The sequence below is a fragment of the Carya illinoinensis genome, chromosome 15 (assembly GCF_018687715.1).
Source record: "Carya illinoinensis cultivar Pawnee chromosome 15, C.illinoinensisPawnee_v1, whole genome shotgun sequence".
Lineage (NCBI taxonomy): Eukaryota > Viridiplantae > Streptophyta > Magnoliopsida > Fagales > Juglandaceae > Carya > Carya illinoinensis.
In genome coordinates, this window is record NC_056766.1 from 18,424,815 (window position 1) to 18,449,486 (window position 24,672).

The window sequence follows — 24,672 nt, forward strand, 5'->3', positions numbered from 1 at the left end:
TTGATAGCTTAGGGGGTTGATAACCATACAGTGCTTGGAATGGTGTGAACTTACTCGAAGCATGCTGGCTCGAGTTGTAGCACCATTCGGCCAAGGCTACCCATTTTGACCACTCCTTAGGTCTATCACAGACATAGGATCGCAAGTAGTTCTCCACCCATTTGTTAACAGCTTCAGTTTGACCATCTGTTTGTGGATGGTACGCCGTACTGAAAGCCAACTTAACCCCTTGTAAGGACAGAAACTCTTGCCAAAACTTGCTAGTGAATGTTGGGTCGCGATCGGAGACAATGGAGTTTGGCATTCCATGGAGTTTGAAAATGTGTTTGAGGAATAGTTGGGCAATGGTCTTAGCAGTATATGGATGGGAAATTGGTATGAAATGGGCATATTTGGTGAACCTGTCGACAACCACCCATAGGGCATTAAAACCACCCGAGCTAGGCAAGCCTTCCACAAAGTCCATTGTAATGTCAGTCCACGGTATGGATGGGATAGGTAGGGGTTGAAGTAAGCCACTAGGAAGGGTATTATCGACCTTGACAGCTTGGCAAATGTCACAGGCCTTAAGAAAATTGCGCACATCCAGTTTCTGGCCAGGCCAGTAAAAATCCTTCTTAACCCGATAAAGGGTCTTGTCAAAGCCCAAGTGACCCCCTAAGGGACTTCCATGTAAGAAATCCAATAGTTTGTGGACAAAAGAAGCAACGGCAGGAATATAAATTCTGTCTTTGTAAAACAGCATGTCGCTCTTCACTGTGTAAGGGGGTGGTAGCTGTCCCTGTGTGTGTTTCTCCCATAGAGCCTTAATTCTGTCATCACTAGAATATAACGCCTTGATCTCGTTCATCCAGTCCCAATGGGGAACAGAGATAAGAGATATAGTCACCTCAGTATCTACCCCTTGTCTAGATAGTGCATCGGCCACCACATTCTCTTTGCCCTTCTTGTATTCCACTACAAAGTCATAGCCCATGAGTTTAGCGATCCATTTTTGTTGCATAACCGTACCCACTCTTTGGTCAAGCAAGAATTTCAAACTCTGATGATCTGTTTTGATAACAAACGGCTGGCCTAACAGATAATGACGCCATTTTTGAACTGCTGAAACTAGTGCCAGAAATTCTTTCTCATAGGTAGAGAGTTTTAGAGACCTCCCTTTTAAGGCTTGACTAAAGAATGCAAGGGGTCTCCCTGACTGCATAAGGACAGCCCCAATGGCCTCACCCGAAGCATCGCATTCAATGACAAAAGATTGTTGGAAGTTGGGCAGGGCTAAAACTGGAGGTTCAGTCATAGCTATTTTGAGGTTATCAAAGGCTGCCTGGGCTTCCCCATCCCAAGTGAAACAGTCTTTTTTGAGCAAACTGGTCAACTTTGCTGCTACACCCCCATAACCTCTGATAAATCGCCGGTAGTACCCTGTAAGGCCTAGAAAACCACGCAAAGCTTTAAGGGATTTAGGCGGAGGCCAATTCAGCATTGCTGTGATCTTCTCCGGATCAGCCCTTACACCTTGGCCAGAAATTAAATGGCCTAAATAGGCTATTTCCGTGCAGCCAAACTCACATTTACTCAGCTTTGCGTAAAGCTGGTTGTCTCGTAAAATGTCAAAGGTGAGTTGTAAGTGTAGTAGGTGAGCTGCTTCATCCCTGCTATAAATCAAAATATCATAAAAAAAAACCAAAATAAACTTCCGTAAATGAGGTTTAAAAACCTGATTCATCAAGCTTTGGAAAGTGGAGGGAGCATTGGTGAGGCCGAATGGCATCACCAGAAATTCATAGTGTCCCTCATGGGTACGAAATGCTGTTTTAGGGATGTCTTCAGGTTTCACCCTAATTTGATGATATCCCGACCTTAAGTCGAGCTTAGAGAACACTTTGGCACCATGTAATTCATCCATCAGTTCCTCCACCACCGGAATTGGGTATTTATCCTTGATTGTAACATGGTTGAGTGCACGATAGTCAACACATAAGCGCCATGTACCATCTGCCTTCCTTACCAATAAAACAGGAGATGAATATGGACTTTGGCTAGGTCGAATAACACCCGAGTCCAACAGCTCTTTTATGATTTTCTCTATTTCATCTTTCTGAAAATATGGGTATCGGTAGGGTCTCACGGAAATGGGCTGAGTGCCAGGTAATAAGGTGATACTGTGGTCATGAGATCGGGTTGGGGGTAGGCCGGAAGGGAGGTGAAAAATGTCAGGATATAGGTCCAGGAGGTGTTGTATGGGTTGAGGAACTGTGGTAGGTGTTTGAGCCTGAGGAACCTGTTCAATGAGCTGTAATAGAACCCCTTTTTTTTCCAGAGCAGTAGCTCTATTGAATGCCCTGTCTTCCATCAAGGTGTTGCCTCGCAGCCCTTTTAAAAGGATCACTGTGCCCTGATAATGAAAGCGCATGGTGAGGTCCTGGAAATTCCATAAAACCGACCCTAATCCTTGCAACCACTGCACACCCAAAACTACATCACAACCAGCCAGCACTAGGAGATACATATCCACCGAAAATCTCATGTCCTGCATAACCATGGGAACATCCTTAATTCTGCCCTCACTCTGCACTTGGTCGCCATTTGCAACTTTCACCCTCACCTTGTCATTCGTGAACACTTGGAGGGAGAGCTTGGGTAGTATAGAAGGGTCCAGGAAATTGTGACTACTTCCTGAATCAATGAGAATGGTCACTGGTTGGTTACCAATTTTGCCCACCACTCACATAGTTTTAGGGTTCAAGGACCCTATGATAGCATGTAAGGTGATTTCTGGGTTTTCGGTAGACACAGAGCTTTGTGGGGATGCAATCTGATTCTCCTCTAGGGTGGGAATAACATCTACTAGTTCATAATTTTCATCAATTCCTTCAATCAAATACAGCTTAGGAGTGACACATTTATGACCCGGTGACCACTTGGAATCACAAGAATAACAGAGGCCTTTAGCCCTGCGCTCTCTCATTTCAGATTGGCTAACTTTCTGTACGGAAACAATGGCTTTTGGATGGTTTTGGTTGTTATCTATGGTTGGGTTTGGTGGAGTGGGTTTGAAGTAGGTTTGTTGATGATTGGGTGTGGCTGTATGGTATTGTGTGCTTTTGTATGGGTTCTTTTTTTGCAAAAAATTTTTTTCCTCCTGCATCTTTGCAAGTCCATAAGCTGTGAGTAAATCAGTAGGTGTAAACATTTTAACTGACACCCTTATATCATCCTTAAGGCCACTGAGAAAGCAACTAAGTTTGCAATCCTCAGATACTCCACGCAACCTATTAGACAAGGCTTCAAAATCAGATTTATAATCATCCACACTACCCTTCTGGCTCAACTTAGCCAACTGTTCCATTGGGTCATCATATGTGGTTGGGCCAAATCTAATTAATAATGCCTTAACAAAAGCATCCCAAGTGTTTATCCTTCCAGACTCCTCCAAATCTTGAAACCAAACCAGTGCTTTCCCTTCCATGTGAAGGGACACTAAGCGCATTTTATGCTGAGGAAGGATACTATGATAAGTACAAAAATGGTTTACCTTAAACAACCATCCATGGGGGTTATCCCCGTTGAAGACTGGAAAATCCAACCGAATAGGCCTTGGCTGGATGTCAAAATTATGAGGTACCATTCTTGCATCATTGTTTTCCAGATCTTCATTGTGTTGATGATTTCTGGATGATTCACCTGATAAAGTTGTCTTCACACACTGCAGGTCTGCTGCCATACCCGAAAACTGCTTCAGCATTGCCTCCATCTGGCGTCGCATAGCTAGCATTTCCACTCCTATTGTATTAAACTGGCTATCAGTATTTTTTATATGTCGTTCCGTAGCTTTCTTTTGGGCATTGAGTCCCTCTTGTAAATCTTTCATGCGAGTATTTTCAGCCATTTCCACAGGGCAGGAAAGGGGCTCTGGATACAACTTGTAATAGATCAACTTAGAAATTGAAGAATCTAGAACAATCTGTAATAGAATTCATTCATATTGAGTAGAAAACAAACAGGGAAATGATAAGGCTCTCTTCAAGGGGAGCTCCTCCGTGAATGAGATGAAACCGAATACAACTTTCCTCTCGATGATTCTCCCACGCTAATGTTATGCTAGATATACTAGTAATGAAGAAAGACAGAATTGCCCTTGTTGGTTATAGACTTAGTGGAACTAAAGCAGGAAATAAAATGGGTCATGCTCCTGGTCGGCCCATTAGAGGCCCAAGCAATATCCTCCTTTCAGCCGATGCCCCAGCCCATCTCTTCAGTCCAGCCCTTACACGGAACGCATAACTCAGTATCAAGTCTTCTGAAAACAACCTAAGTGAACTAGTGCCGAGTTCTTCTTCTGTTCTCTTCCCAGCAGTGTCGGCGTGTAACAGATGACTTTGATTTTTTTGATTGTTTTGCAGATTCATCTTTACCACTTGAAGTACAATTTGCGGGAGCAAGATGGAAACCCCAGTTCGAAGCTTTACCACCACCAGACATACTTAGATCTTCAGAGGAAGAAGTTCCTCAGTTGGAACTGAAACCGCTTCCTCAAAATTTAAAGTATGCGTTTCTTGGACCTGAAGAAGGAACTTTTCCGGTGGTGAGTCCCTCAAAGCTAAATTAGAAGGATGAAGCCCAGCTGATTGAAGTATTAAGAAAGCATCGAAGTGCAATTGGTTGGACAATAGCAGACATCAAAGGCATTGATGCCGCTGTATGTACCCACAGAATCCATCTTGAAGACGATGCTAGACCGGTTCGTGATGCTCAACGTAGGCTCAATCCTACAATGAAGGAAGTCGTGAAAGAGGAAGTGCTTAAGCTACTCGCAGTGGGAATCATTTACCCCATCTCAGACAGTAAGTGGGTAAGTCCAACTCAAGTGGTACCAAAAAAATCTGGATTGACTGTTGTTAAAAATGAAAAAAATGAGTTGATTCCAACTAGAATGGTTACTAGCTGGAGAATGTGCATTGATTATAGAAAACTTAATTCAGCCAGTAGGAAGGATCATTTTCCTTTACCATTCTTGGATCAAATTTTGGAAAGAGTAGCTGGTAATGCATATTATTGTTTATTGGATGGCTACTTTGGTTATTATCAAATTGCTGTAGAAACTGAGGATCAGGAGAAAACCACTTTCACCTGTCCTTTTGGCACTTTTGTTTTTACTAGAATGCCTTTTGGTTTGTGTAATGCTCCAGCTACTTTTCAGAGATGCATGATAAGTATTTTTTCTGACATGATTGATGATATTTGTGAAATATTCATGGATGATTTCTCTATTTTTGGAAAATCCTTTGAGAGTTGTTTGCATAATTTGGCACGTATTCTCTAGAGATGTGAGGACAAAAATCTTTTACTTAATTGGGAGAAATGCCAATTTATGGTTACTCAGGGCATTGTGTTAGGGCATATTGTTTCTTCTGAGGGTATAAAAGTTGACAAGGCAAAGATTGAATTAATATCTAAACTTCCTATCCCTAGGACAGTTAGGGATATTCGTTTTTTATAGGCGGTTTATTCAAGGGTTTAGTTCCATTGCAAAACCTTTGTGCACTCTTTTACAAAATGATATTGAATTTGTTTGGACTGATGAGTGCCAAAAAGCGTTTGATACCTTGAAAAAGTCGTTACCACTGCCCCTATTGTGCAACCCCCGCAGTGGGACCTTCCCTTTAAGATTATGACAGATGCTAGTGACTATGCCTTAAGAGCTGTTTTGGGGCAGCGAGTGGATAACAGACCTTTTGTGATTTATTATGCCAGTAGAACCTTGAATGATGCCCAGAAAAATTATACCACTACTAAAAAAGAATTGCTTGCAGTTATTTTTGCACTTGATAAATTCCGGGCTTATATTCTTGGTTCTCCTGTTACTATTTTCACTGACCACTCTGCTCTTAAGTATTTGTTGGCTAAAAAAGATGCAAAACCATGCTTGATTTGCTGGATTCTATTATTCAAGAGTTCAACATCAACATTAAGGATAAGAAAGGAGTTGAAAATGTGGTAGCTGACCGGCCACCTCTCTAGATTGTCATCATCTCCTTCTTCAAATGTCAGCCTTCCTCTTGATGATAGTTTCCCGGATGAGCATCTGTTTGTGGTTGATAGAGCTCCCTGGTATGCTGACATAGTCAATTATCTGGTGACTGAGCGAATGCCTTCTGAATGGTAAACCCAAGATAAGTGTCAGTTTCTATCTGAGGTAAAACATTTCTACTTTGATGACCCTTATTTTTTCAAGTATTGTTCGGACCAATTGATTCGGAGATGCATTCCTGATGATGAGTTTTCTTCAGTATTGAGATTTTGTCATACGGGTGCATGTGGTGGTCATTTTTCAGCAAATAAAACAGTGGCAAAAATTTTGCAAAGCGGTTTTTATTGGCCTTCCATGTTTAAGGACGCTTACAATTTTTGTAAAGCATGTGAGTCTTGTCAAAAGTTGGGAGCCATTAGCAAAAGAAACATGATGCCCCTTTCCCCCATTCTTACTTTAGAAATCTTTGATTGTTGGGGAATAGACTTCATGGGACCTTTTCCGGTTTCCTTTGGAAACACATATATTTTATTGGCTGTGGACTATGTTTCAAAGTGGGTTGAGGCCATCGCTTGCAAAACCAATGACCATCATGTTGTACTAAAATTTTTACAATCTTTGTTTGCTCGATTTGGCATGCCCAAGGTTATCATTAGTGACGGGGGTTCTCATTTTTGCAATAAACCATTTTCTACACTTGTGAAGAAATATGGTATCACACACAGAGTTTCTACCCCTTATCACCCTCAAACAAATGGGCAAGCTGAATTGGCAAATAGAGAAATAAAAATCATTATGGAGAAAACAGTAAATCCTAATAGGAAAGATTGGTCGATTAAGCTTCTTGATGCTTTGTGGGCTTATAGGACAACTTTTAAAACAAATCTAGGGACGTCTCCCTATCGATTAGTTTATGGTAAAGCTTGTCATTTACCTGTTGACATTCAGCATCGAGCTCTTTGGGTCATAAAACATGTTAACATGTCACTTGATAAAGCTTCAGGGTTGAGAAAATTGCAGATCAATGAATTGGATGAAGCTCGTCGGAATGCTTATGACAACGCGCAACTGGCAAAGGAACGCATGAAAATTTTGCATGATCAGAAAATTCATCCAAAGCATTTCACACTTGGCCAGGAAGTTCTTCTTTACAACTCTCGCTTGCATATTTTTCCTGGAAAGTTGAAATCCCAATGGAGTGGGCCGTACGTTGTAAAGACTATTCATCCTCATGGCGCGGTAGACATTGTCAATCCGAAGAATGGTAATAGCTTTACTGTCAACGGACAACGTCTAAAGTCATTTCTGAAGGTCTTTGATCCACATGATGAGATCTTGCTTGTGCTAGACCCCAGGGAGGTGTTTTAAGTTGTTTTTCCTTCTTTACAGTTTTCTTTACTTGCTTTGTTTTTATTTGTTCGTTTGCTTTGATTTTATATTTCATGTTGATTGTTTGTTTTGCTTGCTTAGTTTTGTGCACTTTGTTTTCTTTCGTTCGATTCATTGAGGACTATGTCTCTCACTAGTTAGGGGGTAGTATGTGTGCATACATATATATATATATATATAATTGTGAAATTTGAAGCATCTTGGTGGAGTAGTTGAGCGGGATCATTTGTGAAGATTTATTTTCAAGCTTAAACATAGAGCATGATTTTTGATGCATCATATTATGTTGATATGTGGCTTGAAACACCAGGATGTTATAGTTATTGAGATGAAACTTGATAAAATTTTTGTAGAACGAAAGGCAAAGTTTGAAGGACATTTTGCACATGCTTACGCTTGCAGTGTTCCTTATTTACCATTCATTGATTTAACACTGGAGAAGTAAACTGCAGGACTACCGAGCCATGCCAAAAAAAAAAAAAAAAAAAAGGGGAAAGGATTTGAAAAGATTAGAATGAAAAAAAAAAACAGAGAGAAAATGAATAAAGGCAACTTAGTGAACTTTTCTAAGTAAAAAGGGCTAGAAACAGTTACCCAAGACTTTGGGGGTTGAGTATCCAACCTTTAAAACAGAGCTGGCGTGAAAACTGCTAGTCCCTTGGGCTTTGAGGTAGTTAGAATCAGCAATGATTAAATCTTAAGGTTGAAAAATCCTATAACAAATCATGGCTAGTAATGAGGAACACACAACCAGTTTAGCTCCACACACACATTTGAGTCCTGAGATGTTTGCCTTAATTCTATGTGAAAGATTGTTGAGATAGTCTTGGTGGATATAACCCTTGGGGGTTGAGTAGTAACATGTCACTTTTGTGATAATTCAGAATTGTGTTCGATTGTTTTTGTTTGGATTTCGATCTTTATGCAATATTCATCTCAATTAATTTTCACTATTTTGCCAAGGATTAGCAAAACGCTAGTTGGGGGTGTGATTGAGCTGATATATTGCATATTTTAGCTAGTTAAAACCAATGTATTTTAAATTCATCATGACATTATTATTGGTTTTAAATGGAAAAATGATTAATAAGGATAAATCAAAGTTGTGATTTTAATTGATTAAAAGCATGAATTTCTGCTTGAATTCTACCAACTATTGATTACTGTGCATTCTAGTCCATAATTTTTCTTGCTTTCCATTATCATTTGCGTTTGTACCATTGTTTTTCTTGTTCTTCATGTTCATAAAGTTTCTTGAGCTATCTTTCCATCTTTTGGGTTCAATCCAAAAACCTCAAAAAATAGAAGCACTTCTTACCATCCCTGAATGGAAGTTGCTCAAGCTAATTTTTCATTTGTGTTATTTTGTTGTTGAGTGTTTTCTCTTTTTTTTTTAATCTCCATCTCCATTTTTCCTGCATACCATGGTTCATTATGTTCATGCCTTGTTCATACTTTGTCTTGAGCTTTCCCACCATTCAAACACTCCCAACTCCATCTAACCTCATACACGGACACACCAATCACCCCACATCATGCTCACTTAAACCATGACCCACCATTGCCCTCCAACAAGCCACCAAACTTCCAAAGCCTAGCCCCCACTTGCCGTCCAACCCATCCCTCATTTCCCTCAAAACTCACGGATCTCCTTTTCACAGTCAAATAAATCCACCAACTCATTTCCAACCCACCTAAATTATATATTAATTGGGCGGCTGCTTGTTTGGCTTAACTTACATCGGTTGGTGCAGCTAAATTAAGGTGAGGAACATGTGATGGATTGGAAGAAGAAGGCTGCTGCTGTCCACTGAATTTAACATTGAAGAAGTCATCAAAGGCTGCTACTGTCCACCGAAATGAAGGAAGAAGAAGGCTGCTGCTGTCCACCAAAATTATATGAAGAAGAAGGCTGATGCTGTCCACCGATTGTCTCCACCAAATTTGACATTGAAAAAGTCATAAAAGGTTGTTTCCTTTCCATTGAATTGAACAAGAGCCGAAATGAAGGAAGATAGAAAGAGAACATGTGATGGATTGGAGTTTAGTTGCTGGATTAATTTTTCTAGCAGGAGTGATAGTCGGTTTGAAGGATTTTATTGGTGCTGACTCTATTATGGTGAGTAGAGACATAGAGAGAGTCGGTCAGTGCATGATTAGAGAGAGTTGTGTGCTGGAATTAAAAAGGAGTGAGTCGGTGCATTTCTGGAACTGGATTAGATTGAAGGAGGGAGATGTGTTGTGCTGTGATTGAAGGAGGCAATCGGTGGGTGCTTGTGTTGTATCAGTGCAGATTATTTTTCTGTGAGTAATAAGCAGTTGGTGCATGCTTTTTCTAGGGGTTGAAAGGAATTGGCTGGAGTCATTTAATTGGCTAGTAATTTTCTGAGATGTGAACTGAGGATTAAAGAAAGAGTCGGTCAGGATTTTATTCTAGTACGTGCAGTAGGTGGGTGAGTGTTGTGTGCTGAAATTGAAAAAAAAAAAAACAGATTAAAGAGAAGAGATAGGAGAAGTCAGCTGGAATTATTCTTAAAGTGAAGTGTGCATTACTTGACTTGGAGGAAGGGCAGCACCAACTTGAGGCAAAGAAGAACCGTGTATGAATTTTCAACAAGTTAGGCGTGAAGTATGAATGATGTGCTGAATTTTCTGTATACATACCGTGTTGGACTTGGTTGCTTGGTTTAAATTGAGGAAAAGATTGAATGCAAGAGGCGGCTATTAAAGATTGAATGCAAGAGGTGGCCGAAATTAACTGTGAATGCAAGATTGAAGTGTGGATGCAAATTAAGTGTGAATGCAAGATTGAAGTGTGAATGCAAATGAAGTGTGAATGTGAGAGGCAACTAGCCAAGTTGTTAGGCTATAAAAAGGGATGCAGTCCGAACAACTACAAAAAGACAACAACTACAACTTGCTTCTTTGTTATTTCTTTGTTATGTACTTGAAAGAATTAGCTCCTTTTTGTTTTCGGCAATTTTGTTTCTCCTTTTAGCTTCAATACTTTGTTGTTTTAGAATTTTTATTAAGTATTGTTCTAGAATTTTATTTCATTAAGTGTAATACCTTAATTTCTATTAAGTGTGCTATTTTGTTTCATGCAACAAAAAGAAATTGTTTTAGAAGTTTTAATCAAGTGTGCTAGTTTGTTTCATGCAACAAAAAGAATTGTTTTAGAAGTTCTCATTAAGTGTGTTACCTTAATTTATTGCAAGAAAAAGGTTTGGTTGTAAGCTTTTGTTTTTTTTCTTTTTTCTAAACATCATACATGGGGAGTAGAGGAATTGTTCTAAAGTTTTCATTAAAGGTTTGGAGATTAATTTTCAAGAGTGATACGTGAGAAGTTGTTTCCTTGTTGTTTTGAATTTCAATTGAATAGTAAAAGGAAGGTTTCGTTTAGACTTTTCGTTCTCTATTTTATTTAACTTCAGTTTAAAATTTATGGAATAATTTTGAGATTTTTTAGCTTAGAAGTTTGGGTAATTTATTTTCTGTTTACTTATTTCGTGTTATTTATTTTTCTCACATCTTTAAGTTTTCATTTAATAGTGATTACAATTGTTATGTGTTATTTTGAGAATTTGTGATTTAATTACAAAGATGAATTCTAGAATCTTGGTTTTGGGTATTTTCAATTTTCAGTTCATGTTTTGTCAATTACTTTCTAAGTTAGTTTAATTCTTAATTTAGTTTTATTAATTTTTGAGTTTAATTTATTAGTCCTTTACATTCCAATCCAATAATTAAAATCTAAAAACATGAATCTAGTCCATGACTAGTACCCATTTCCATCCATTGCACATACCATTATTTTATTTTCTCTTTGTGAAGTTTTTCACATTTTCTCAACGAGTTTAATTTTAAGCAACTTTCCCTGAAGAGACGATCTAGGAATTTATTCCTAATTATTACACGACATCCTCCTACACTTGGGATAGCATTAGTGCTACTCATTTTTGAGTGAGTCAATACCCAGATGGGTTAGAGAGTTATTTCTTGTCACTTAAAAATCACATCTCATAGTACATATAGAAACTCTAAAGTCTCAATGGCACATCAGACTCCTTGTTTCAAATCAACTACTCCAATATAATTAATCTAATACACCAAAAAGTCTAAAATTAAACATCAGCCCTTGAAATTACCAACTCAACAGAAATAAAAACAATCCCAACTATATAAAACTCTTCAATAATTAAATTACCCTCTTAATACTTAATCCACTACCCTCAAATAGCCTTGCCCATGCTTCCTATTCACGATCATTAGCTGAAACATCAAAAATATCTAAAAAGATTGTTGATATAATGGATGAGTTATCAACAACTTAGTAAACAAAAAACATGTACTGGTATATAAACATAAACCATTTACAGAGTTCAAAATGCATAACAAAAAATTTTTAGTTTTAAAATGCAAAACCAAAAAGATGTTATCAAAATATCAGAGCGACAGTTCAAAATATTCATATTCAAAAGTTTTTTAGCATAGTATAAATGAATATCATTGTAAGTGGACTTTCCCTCCTGTAGGCCCAAGTAACAAGCCCATGAGGGACCTCAGGGAAAAGGGGGGTGAGAGCCCAACCCGGCCCAACGACCATCCTCTAAGAGAAGTCACTAGGCCTTTACAAAGCATTGGGCCCATAAGCAAAACCAACTCGTGAAAGCAACCCCCATGCTGGAAAGACAAATGATAAGGACAAATGGGACTCACTGCCATGATGCACCCCAATAACGCCTAACTCTTGTGAACCTGTATAGGTAGGTGAGTGAGAAATGCAGAGGACCCTCGATCTTCTTACAGCAGGTATGGAAATACTCATCAATGATCACTCGCAGGCTCAAGTTTAGTTAGGGAGCCATACTGCATTAATGGCGCCACCGTAGGAACCACGCTGCATTAAAGGATTCTAACCAAACAATAGTCAAAGTGACATGAGCTCCCTAAGGCAAGGCACGAGGTGTCCCCATCCAAAAACCTCGTATAAAAGCCAACCCCTGGTACAAAAAACCCTCTCTAAGCTCTAGCACTCTCGCACAGACTACTAAGGAGATGTACTGACTTAAGCATTGAAGACTCCCCAACCACTACCCCTCCCCTTTCTCTGTTTTCGTGAGTGTGCAACTGTAAAGGCTTGGACACGAGTTTTTGGAACCCAGTCCAAATGCATACAAAACACGAAAATAACAGTGATGCCGTCTGTGGGATTCCTATAGACTTCACATGTCCATCATACGCCTGCGACAACCCATTCTTAGACAACTTGGGGACAAGAAGAAGCGACATCAGTGAACAGGGAGGCAAGGCTAGTGGTGATGGAATAACTAGTGGGAAAGCTGACTACCAAAGTAGAGAGCCTCTGAAAAAGGAACGAGACACTTAGAGTAGCAACAACAAACTAGAAAATGACATAGAACCAAGCAACAATGAACATGTGGAATCCATAAACACAAGAGGAGGAGGTGATGTGGAGGAAGAAAGGAGGAACATGCAGAGCGAGTTGCATAATCTCAAAGGGAAGTACGGAAAGGATGGATACATCATCGTTAGTAGATCAGTTACTCATCAAAACTGCCTTACTCTACAACACTAAGGAAATGGCAGTGCCACTGCCACTCAAGTTCCAAGTTCCTCTTATGGACATGTACGACATGACCAAGGACCCATTGAACACCTAGAGACTTTCAAAACCCACACGAATCTATAGGGTTTCCTAGGGAAAGTAGCCTGCAGGGCTTTCCCCGTTGACTGTGAGGGGACTAGCCAGAGTATGGTTCAGGTCTCTAATGCCCGAATCCATAGACAACTTCAGGGAGCTAGCCCGCCTGTTTCTCACAAAGTTTATGGTAAGCCGAAGAAAGGGTCTGATAATAGTCAAATTATGTATAATTTTACTAGTTTAAATGAAGTGTTATAATAATTATATAATGTTAATTTTTATATTTTTATTGATTTCGAAATATTTATTTTTCTTGCAAGAATAATAAAAAAATTAAGTTTTGAAGGTGAACATAAAAGGAATAGATTGAAGAAACAAAATAGCATTGCTCACTAGATAACACGGAAATAAGAATAAAATGTGAAGATCAACTGCATGGGCTGACTTGGTCAAACATTGAATAGAGTTATAAAGAGAATAGAAGTGGGTTGGCGTGAAAAGTGGACACCTAAAGACATAAGAGCACTATCAATGGCTTATCTATCTTCATCTTTATCCTCAAATTTGAATAAATTTTCCTTAAAATCATCTGCATTGGCTTATCTATATCTATAATTATGAATAAATATGAACAATCTTTATTTATCTTTGAAGATGTCATTTTCCTTCTTCAAACATTATTTTTATTATTATTTCTCTCTCTCAACGGAACGGCCACATCCCGAACGGCTCTTTCCCTTCCTCTTTCACTCATTTCTTTTCATTTCTCTCTTCATCGTCATTTCTTCTTCTCTACTCGGTGCTTTCTCGTTGCTCACGACACGACTCTCTCTGCTCTTCACGGCTCTCTCTGCTCTCTTTGCCTTCATCATAGACAACTGATCCATCAACAACACAACTTGAAAGCCCTAACTTGCAGGTGATTTCGTCTTCCATTACTGTTGTTTGATGGTACAAATTTGGGTCTTATTTCCCCTGAATGGTGCTACCCTAGAATGATTTAGGGCTTTTATTTTTGGAATAATTTCCCTTGATTTTATGCATGCAGTAGCCTCTATTCTCGAATGTTTTTTTTAATGATCAATGATCTTGTACATGCCTTTAGACTAGATTGCACGAAATAGGTTGGAGAATTTGACATGGAAACTGATTTGGATAATTTTTGGAATATTGGCATGCACTAAGTCAAATTGCACGAAATTAATCACTGTAATTGCATAATCCAGTAGTCTCTTCTCTTGATTTTTTTGATGATCAATGATCTTGTACATGTCTTTAGACCACATTGCACAAAATAGGTTGGAGACTATGACATGGAAACTGATTTGGGTAATTTATGGAATATTGGCATGCACTAAATCAGATTGCACGAAATTAATCACTATAATTGCATAATCTAATAGTCTCTTCTCTCGGTTTTTTGATGATCAATGATCTTATACATGTCTTTAGACTAGATTGGAGGATGTGGGTTGGAGAATTTTTCTTTGATTTGGGAAATTTCTGGGAATATTAGCAAGAAATTAATCTTAAAATGTACATTGGAGGATGTAGAACAAACAAAATCACTAACTCAGATTGCACAAGATCACTAACTCATTATTTGATATTGGCATGCATAAACATGAATGCAAAGAAATTGAGGATAAAAAAACTGATACATATGACAAGAGACAAACCTGGAATTAATTTATCTTCCCATGAATTCAACCTGGAATCGTCTGTATCAAAGACAATATGTGTTTAGTTTATCCAATTTCACCTCAAGTTGGAGGTAGCACCAGATTTTAGTACTGCATCGTGTCTTTTAGTTTTTGCCAGCAGTAAGTCACCAAATTTTCTGTGGATTGTTTTTGTTTCTTTCTGATTCCCTATTTGTAATTTTCTAAGGTTGCACCTTCTTGTATAGTAACAAACAAAATTATTTAGACTAGATGCAAACTTCATTAGTAACTCATACATTTGATATTGGCATGCTTATAAAAACAATCAACAGTTTGCATATAAATTGTTTACATATGCCTTTAGCCACATGGATTGTTTATGTATGTACAATATGTTTATGTAATCTAGTAAGATATTTAGCATGCAGTTTGCATATAATCTTTCATGTGCACTGCATATATTGTTTCCCATGTGTTGTTTGAGTAACACTTTATCCTTCAATATTTTGTTGAATGATGAACTATTTAATTGATGATGATCCATTCTTTACCACACTGTCGTCTTATGGCCCACGTCACTATGTTATTTGCACTTCTACGTCACTTAAGAGGCTACTAGAGTCTGCTAGATAATTCCACGCTTCAAGATCTTTTTCTAGGAAAATGTAGAGAGAGAGAGGAGTTTTTCTTAAACTTTTTCTACACCCAATAAAAAGTCCGTACACTATTTAAAAGAGTTTTCACATCTGGAAGTTAATTAACTTCCCTGAAAATGAGGAAGTTAAGTAACTTTCTTCAAAGTTTTGATAGTGGTGGGGAGTTAATAAATAACTTCCCCACCTATGTGGAGTAGTGGACACAACTTGGTCATGGGATTTACCCATTACCAACATCTCCCACTTGTCCACTATGGATGTTCTGTCCATTAACAATCTCCTCATGTTCTCTCAATTAATTATCCCTCATACAGAAAATGAAGCATGCGACTTGACGAGAAGACAAAGGGTAGGAGTACTATATTAAGTCATCATCATACTAACATAGTACATCACTCATTATATCTCGTCTATGCCCCAGATTATTTGATCTCACTAGATCAAGTGTCCTTAATCCCTCACAAGTTTATAACTCAAAGCAATTCTTGACCTTATATCATATAATATGCTCATGATTATATCGAGTCAAAATGACACAATCGCCCGGGCTATGAGATATAAAATAACAAGTAAGAATCGAAACAATCTTCCCTAGACACTCATGCCAATTCAATTAGACTTGACTTCTTTCCTAGACATGCGTGGCCCTAAGAAAACATGCTAAAGTAGCAACATCAAGTTTTCATTTCATGACATAGTTCCAGGTTCAAGGGCATTAGATCATTTATTGATCCATTAGGGCTCACATAGTGATGGAGTAGGGATCCATCCAATCACTTCCTCAAATGGTCGTCTATAGCACATACAGTATGAAATGTATGTTACAACGAAACTCCCACTTAATTGGGCTTGTTATATTCAAAATGCCGTAGGAATCTTAGTCTAGTCACCACAAAGACGCTCTAACTTGAGTTTCTTAGCACAGTCACTCATCTAGCGCCTGCCTAAGATCTCATATTCTACTTAATCAAGCTTTATGAAGTTTTGCAAATGTTTCATATACGACTCTTGTAAGTCTCATCTTAGCCAAGCTAGGCAACATTCTTTAAATTTATCTTAAATGCTCGAAAAGCATCAAGATATTTACTAGCTTGCTTTCCAAGCGCCAAAGTAAACAATTTGTCTCATCTTGCTCGCAATTCAAGCGCCAAGGTGATCATCTATGTGAGTAGACTGATCTCTACCTATGACATCTTTATCATGTGTGCTTTTCACTTAGTATCAATTAATTAATAATTTAAGATAAACATAATAATCTCAGTGCGATAGATACTAATAGTGTTAAATACACAATAAAGTTAATGTATCCTCAATACAACATATCAAATCCGATGAAGTCCCAACATATTAATAATTAGCTACCATCTTGCTAGTAGAAACATGTTGTAGGATCACCTCACCCTGCGCAACAACATCTCAAATGCAGTGAAAACAAATATCTATGTGTTTGGTTTTGCCATGGTATTTGGGATCCTTGGCATATGCCAAAGCTGCCATACTATCACTGTATATCTTAACGGCTTCATCTGCAAGAGTTGTAACATCTAGGTGCTGGAAGAATCTCCTCAACCAAACAGCTTCTTGTACAGCTGCTGAACAAGCAACATACTCTGACTCTATCGTGGACAAAGCAATGCATGATTGTTTCTTGCTACACCAAGAAATAGCTCCTCCACTAAGCATAAATGCATAACTCGTCATGGATTTTCGCTCATCTTTGTCACTAGCCCAATCAGCATCACTGTAACCCTTCAGTCTCATGTATCCACCCTGGTAACAAAGAATGAGGTCTGCTGTCCCACGAAGGTATCAAAAAATCCTCTTAACTGCTTGCCAATGAACAGGTCCTGGGTTACTCTGATAACGACAAACTAATCCAACCACAAAGCAAATGTCAGGTCGTGTATACAACATAGCATACATCAGACTTCCAATTGCACTTGCATAAGGAACTCTAGTCATTTCTTTCTTTTCCTCATCATTCTTAGGGCAATGTTCTAGGCTCAAAGTATAACCCTTCTCAATTAGAGTGCCTATGGGTTTGGAGTTATGCATACGAAATCTTTCTAGAATTTTCTTAACGTAAGTCTCTTGAGACAAACCAAGAAGCTTCCTAGATCGATCTCTTGAAATTTTAACTCCCAGCACATAATTTGTTCACCCATGTCCTTCATCTTAAAAGTAGAGGACAACCACTCTTTTGTGGCGACAATTATCTCCATACTATTTCCAGCTAATAAGATGTCATCCATATATAAAGATAAAATTAGAAATTTTTTTCCTGTACATTTGACATACACACAATGATCTTCTTCTAGCATCTCAAAGCCAATTGAAATAATGGCCTCATGAAATCTGAAGTACCATTGTCTAGACAATTGTTTAAGGCCATAAATAGAATGATTCAGCTGGCATACTTTGCGCTCTTGTCCCTCAGCCTCAAAACCAACAGGTTGATCCATATAGATCTCCTCGTTTAGTTCTCCATTGAGAAATGCAGTTTTCACATACATTTGAAAAAGTTCTAAATCTAGATGTGCAACTATAGCTAGAATAAGGCGAATTGAAGCAAATCTCACCATAGGGGAGAATGTTTCTTCATAATCTATACCCTCTCTTTGAGTATAGCCCTTCGCCACGAGTCAGGCCTTATACTTGTCAACTGATCCATCTGCCTGACGCTTAATATGTAAAACCCATTTGTTTCCAATAGATTTGCTCCCAGGTGGAATATCAACTAACTCCCAAACTTGGTTCTTTGCCATAGAACTCATCTCATCTCTCATAGCAGCTAGACATTTATTTGAAACAGGTAAACTTAGTGCTTCCTCATAAGAAGAATGTTCATCAAAGTCACACGAAGCACACATGAAAGATTCCCCTTCAATCTCAAAAAGATGACGAGGAATGGGTCCACGTTCGCTTCTACGTAACTGAGACTCTTGTGAGTCATTTTCTAGTAGTATACTCCCACTATGAGGCAAGTCACTCCCACTATCTCTTGCGATTCTAGGATGTGATAATGCTCCACCCTCGCCAAAAGATGGTGTAACTCCCTCAATTTCTTGTAACTCAAAAAGTTCCCAATCATTCTTTGCTTCAACAATATTGGGAAAATCATTCTCGATAAATGTAACATCACGAGACTCAATTTCTGTCATCCCTCCACTAGGATGTTCACCAAACATTACATAACCTTTTGAGCTCTCTAAATATCTTATAAAGATGTTCTTATTTGCTCTAGGGCCAAGTTTCCCATACTTATGGGAAGTGGTGTGAACATAATCTGTACAACTCCAAGGATGCAATTGTTCCAAATTTCGTTTTACATTATTCCATAACTCATATGGGGTTGAAGGAACTGACTTAGAAGGCACACAATTCAAAATGTAGGCTGCAGCTAGAAGAGCATCCCCTCAAAAAGATATTGGCAGGTTAGCTTGCGCCATCATTGATCGAACCATTTCTAATAGGATACAATTTCTTTTTTCCACAACACCATTTTGTTGTGGTGTGCCAGGAATCGTTAATTGCCTACGTATCCCTTTTTGTGCACATAGTCCTTGAAACTCTTTAGATAAGTACTCTCAACCCCAATCAGTTCGTAGAATTTTTAAATTCCTTTCTTTCTGATTCTCAACCATAGCTACAAAGCACTGGAAGCACTTTAATGTTTCAAAGCGATGGGAGATCAGATAGACATGAGTGAAACGTGAGTGGTCATCTATAAAGGTGAGAAAATAAGAGGCGCCATGGCATGCCTTCACATTCATAGGTCCACAAATATCAAAATGGACTAACTCTAAAGGATAAAATGCCCTAGGAGCCTTTTCAAAAGGCTTCCTACAAGCCTTACCAGCTAAACAAGGCTCACACACATGTAGGCTTACATTAGCGAGAGACCCTAATAGGCCTTCTCTAGCTAGTCTAGCCATTCTATCTTTTCCTATGAGGCCTAGTCTAGCGTTCCATTTCAATGAATTAGAAACAACATTATCATCATTTGAAACCATAAAAGAAAATGAGAAATTATCTAAATCCAACATAAAGAAACCATTCGAAAGAAAACCATGTCCATACAAAGCCCTATCCAAATAAAAGTCTAGCTGAGGGCCATCAAAATGAAAAGTAAAACCAAGTTCCAACATAGAGATAACTGAAAATAGATTACATTGAACACTAGGTGCATATAGCATATCATGAAGAAGTAACAAGCACCCTAAACACATCTTGAGTTGGTAGGTGCCAACTCCAAGCACTTTCTCCCGAATTCCGTTGCCCAATATAACGTACTATCTGCCAACTAGTATTCTTCTATAATCTACGAACCCAACTCGATCTCGAGCTACATGTTTGGTTGCTCCTATGTCTACAATCCATTCAGGGATTGAGTGAACAACAAAAATATGTGAACAAACATAAGTAATGAGAGAGTTGTGTTGAAGGGGTACCTTCTTTGCCTCAGTGCACTCACGAGCAAAGTGTCTCATTTTTCCATAGTTATAGCACTTCAATTTGGACTTGTCCTTGCCAGCACGCTTGCCTCTGTGGTGCTTTGCTACTTTTCCATCCTTTGGCCCAAGATTTTTTGCCATTACAGTTGATCTCCCACGTTGTTTACGCTTAGGCATGAATGCCTTGCGCTTCCCAGCTTGGGCAACAAGTAGAATATTACGGTGCACATCTATGCGCTCCGCCTCTAGTTCCAAATGGCAAGATGTATCAGTAAAAATCTTAATATTCTCACTGTGTGTCAAAACAAGTTGCATTTGCCCCCAAGTTGACTCGGGCAATGACCGTATCACAATGGTAACTTGTTGTTCATCAGTGAGATTATTGCCAGCAGCCTTCAGATCACGAATCAAGGCAGATATCGACCTCAAATGCTTAGTCATGGTATGTTTTGGGTTCATAACATACTGCTCAAATCTCAAGGTGAGCGCACGGAGCCTAGTAGCTGATGTTGCCCCATAGGTGATTTTCAACTGGCTCCACATATCTTGGGCAGTTGGGTAGTTCTCAAACTCCCCAATAAGATCATTGTGCATGCTGCTAAGCATGGTGAAGTGTGCACACTGATCTTTCTTTACCCAAGCCTGATAGGCTTCCATATCACGACGATGTTAGGAAGTATTCCCTTCCTCAGGTTGAATCATAAGGTGAGACAGATTCTCAAGGACCTCTTGTTCATTAAGCAAATATTGGATTTTTCTATGCCACATGTCATAGTTGGTCTTATCCAATTTCTCTCCTTTAGTAAGGTCAGCAACTACGTTCTTAGTGGCCATTATCACTACATTCATTGTGCAAGATTGACATTAGCACACCTTTAATTTTATTCCAAAATCTAACTAGTCTATGGAATTCCTTCCTACATAGTGAAATCGAAAATTTCGTGAAAAGCTAGTAATCATCTCCCACTATATGAGTCAAAATACCATATTCAATTAATTTTGAATAAAATTTATTTTTAAATACTCAAAACTCATGCACATATACTCCATTCATAAAAAAAAAAAAAAAAATGAATTCATAATCATGCGAATAGGCTCCACCCGAAACCTCATTGGTAATTTGGTGCATCATATTAAGGTGACCTTAAAGTATATCGATAGACATGAAACACATCCATTTACATGACCTCAACAATAAAATTACATTCCCAATATTACATTTTCAAATAAAATTCTACTACAAATTTTCTAAGACAACAATAAATAAATAGGAATGCCATGTCATCGATATACTTATAAGATACACCTTATCCATTCACATAAAAAAAAAAAAACAATATACATGAGCCCAACAAATTTCCAATATCAACTCTATCCATTTTAATAAAATAAACTAATAAACTCAAACATTCAATCATAGTAGTATGCATGATGGTTTAATGGATAGAGAGACCACATTCTCAACTAATGAGAAGGGTTTCATAGGTCATCAAAACTAGGGACACATATTCAATGTGGACATTCATATATTCACAACTGATTTATATAAAAAACATATAACACAGAAAATTTGGACTTGAGGAAGCATGACAATTTTTTTTTTTTTAACATATAAAAAAAACGGCTCTATGTTTCAACCAAAAAAAAAACAATTAATCAACTTTAAATACCAACACATGATTACACATGCCGAAAGTGACAAAAAAAATGCCTCGGAATACTCTGCACGCGCTCCCACGCACTGCCTACGCGTGTGGGATTTTTTTTGCTCTAGAGGCTATTTTGCCTCTGCTTCACTTGTCGCAGCGGAGAGTGCACATCATTTTCACCACTCACGGTGTTTTCAAACTCTAAACACAAAGTTCAGTGATTTTAATGTGTATCTTTGTTAGTAGATGGGTGGACTACACTTTCTTTTACCTAGAGTGGGACAGGAAAAAAAACTACTGTTCATCGTCTTCTTCTTCAAACCAAAAAAATTCTGATTTTTTCCGATTTCGAGCACCCATGTTCAATCGATCATAACTTACTCATACAAAGTCTAAATCAAGCATATGATATATCAAACTAAAGCTATTGAACCCAGCTTTCTAAACATGTAATATTTATTCCCATAAAGTAAGATACGATTTGTTAAAACGGGGCTCAAAGTCATGGTCTCAACATGAACTTCAAAAACTAGGGTTTCGGAATTCTTCTTCTATATTCAACGAAACTTCACCAAATTTAATAGACAGGTTTCTGACATTATAGGAAATATTTTCATGTAAATAATTCAACCTTAAACATGTCATACCGTAGCCTCTAATGAAAAATCTGAAACATTAAAAAACATGACATATCATCAATTACATGCTTTTACACTCATTTCAAAGCATCAAACAACATGTAATCATATTCAAGTTAAATATGCTTTTACACTCTAATACCAATGTTAAATAAGGTTAAATCGAATTACCTCAAGTAGTTGAATTTTCGCAAGGTCGGATCTTTGCTCGTCTTACGGCCCAAGTCACTGTGTTGTTTGCACTTCTACGTCACTTAGGAGGCTACTAGAGTCTCCTAAATAATTCCACGCTTCAAGATCAAGAGATCTAAGTGGTTTCTCTAGGAAAATGTAGAGAGAGAGAAGCTTTTCTTAAACTTTTTCCACACCCAATAAAAAAGTCCCTACACTCTATTTAAAAGAGTTTTCACATCTGGAAGTTAATTAACTTCTCTGAAAATGATAAAGTTAAATAACTTCCCTCAAAGTTGTGATAGTGGTGAGGAGTTAACAAATAACTTTCCCACTTATGTGGAGTAGTGGACACAACTTGGTTATGGGATTTACCCATTACTAACACTATTATTTAATATTTTATTAATATTCATAAATTATTTGAAATCACTTCACTATCTAAATGCAATTTAAAAAGGAAGAAAATTGATTGGTTACATCATCTGGGTTGTGATCAAGATTATTTAATTAGCACTACAATGGCTGCAACACGTTGGGTTGTGAATCGTGACCTCCAAGTGAATTTTGGCTTGTGGATGATTTTGATTGAGAAGGATATATATAGTCTTGGGGATGCCACTTAGGACAGGATGACAAACATGCATGAAGAGACCTTTCCAGTTATGGTCCTGTAGGACTAAGTGCACTGGCATGTCAATGCCCAGTTAAATTTGGACTAATTTTTACTAAAGTAATCTATGAGAGAATCCATATTGGTCTATGCATATGTATATACAAAGTCATATTTACATAATATGAGCCTAAATCCATCTACATTAGATTATGCATCTTCAAATATTTGCATAGTTATGAACAGTACCTTTACATGTTTGAAGATCTACTATTCACTCTCCAAAACATATTTTACTCATTCTTTCTCTCTCCTCCCACTCTCTTTCTACATATTTTACCTTTACATATTTTACTACATATTCCACTCATTCACTCCCCAAAAACTATTTTACTCAAATATTTTACATATTTGAATATCAAACCCATGCACCTCTCTCTCACAGGTTCTAAGTACATGTATTGGGTGCTAATTACATGCATTAACCCAATACATGGAAATTGCAAACTCTATTAAAACAAGAAAAGAAAAAAAAGCAAAAAAATAATAAAATGATAATATTTTATTATTATTTTGTCTCAAATTTGTATAAGTTAATGTGGGAGTTTTGCTTGTATAGCAAATTGGATCTCTAAAAAATGTGATTTTGCATATGCATATGCATAAACCAATGTGGATGCTCTAAGTAGTCAAAATTTTAATGCTAAACTATTGAGCTATATTAAAGTTAAATAATTTTTTAAATTTGGTTGGCTACTGTTCATCTCTAAAATAATAATTTATTCTAAAAATATTCATAGTTATTGTTGAGTGTGAGAAGGGTTTTTTTTTTTTTTTTAGTGAATCTTCGAAGAGCCAGTAGCCACCCACATAGTAGCCATGTCCCAAGTTTATTGATAAAAGCCTCACTTATGGCGGAGGAAAACCGTTGTAACAATAACACACTTGGGGGCATACAAGATAGCATTAAAACAAGCCCAAAACCAAGTGTTAAAAAGAACCAAACCAACCAAAAAACCAACAAACCTAAATCAAAAACCAAAACAAAAACCTGCAAAAACCAAGAAACCAACACAAGAAAAAAACCTGGTGCACTTATAAAACCAAGAACAAACACCTTATTAAAACCTATAAACGAATCGCTGGGATGCCAAGTTTATCAACTTTCAGAATCCCTTTGAGCAAATGAGGCACTTCATTATATGTATTCCACGTACCATTCTTCTGATCCGATGCTATACGAGCCAAAAAATCAGCTCCTGCATTGCCTTCTTGATAAGTATGTTTTACCTTAAACTCCAAAGTAGCAAGAATCGATTGAATCTTTTCCCAGTAATCTTCAAGATACCATATACCACACCTCCCTTTTTCTAACCAATGAACCACTAGCAACGAATCTAGTTCAATCTCCACTCTTCGAATGAATAGGTCCTTATAGTATTGGAGACCATAAAAAAGAGCAATAAGCTCAGCTTCATTATTAGAGCCATGACCCAAATCTTTGTGAAAGCCCAAGTAAGATTCCCCTTCTCATCTCGAATAGTACCCCTTGCACCCATTCGACCTGGATTTCCCAAAGAACTCCCATCCACATTTAATTTGAACCAACCCACGACCGGTTTCACCCATTGCACAAAATGAATTTCCTTTCTCTTCATAGGTTTCAAAGGAATAGAAAAATTTTTTAACACTTTTTCATCTCCATCATTCATCTTTCTACTAGCACGTAGGCGGACTCCCAC

At 37.8% G+C, this 24,672-nt stretch overlaps 1 protein-coding gene across 1 annotated transcript; it reads right to left on the minus strand.

The window, feature by feature from the left end:
- Window positions 1-425: 425 nt before the first annotated feature.
- Window positions 426-17,987, minus strand: LOC122296727. Its single transcript, XM_043106525.1, has 6 exons — window positions 17,823-17,987; window positions 16,891-17,175; window positions 16,801-16,806; window positions 2,730-3,964; window positions 539-2,669; window positions 426-440 (listed from the first exon to the last, which is right to left on the minus strand). The coding sequence occupies exons 1-6, from the start codon at window positions 17,985-17,987 to the stop codon at window positions 426-428; spliced, it is 3,837 nt and encodes a 1,278-aa protein (XP_042962459.1).
- Window positions 17,988-24,672: the final 6,685 nt, after the last annotated feature.

Excerpts from the sequence above, each read along its gene's own strand:
- LOC122296727 (XM_043106525.1), bottom strand. The coding sequence starts at position 17,987 with ATGGTGAGATTTGCTTCAATTCGCCTTATTCTAGCTATAGTTGCACAT. Across the intron at positions 17,176-17,822 it reads CTGAGGGACAAGAGCGCAAA|GGTGGATACATGAGACTGAA; the intron begins GTATGCCAGCTG and ends CTTTGTTACCAG. Across the intron at positions 2,670-2,729 it reads TCCTTGAACCCTAAAACTAT|TCACAATTTCCTGGACCCTT; the intron begins GTGAGTGGTGGG and ends TTCAGGAAGTAG.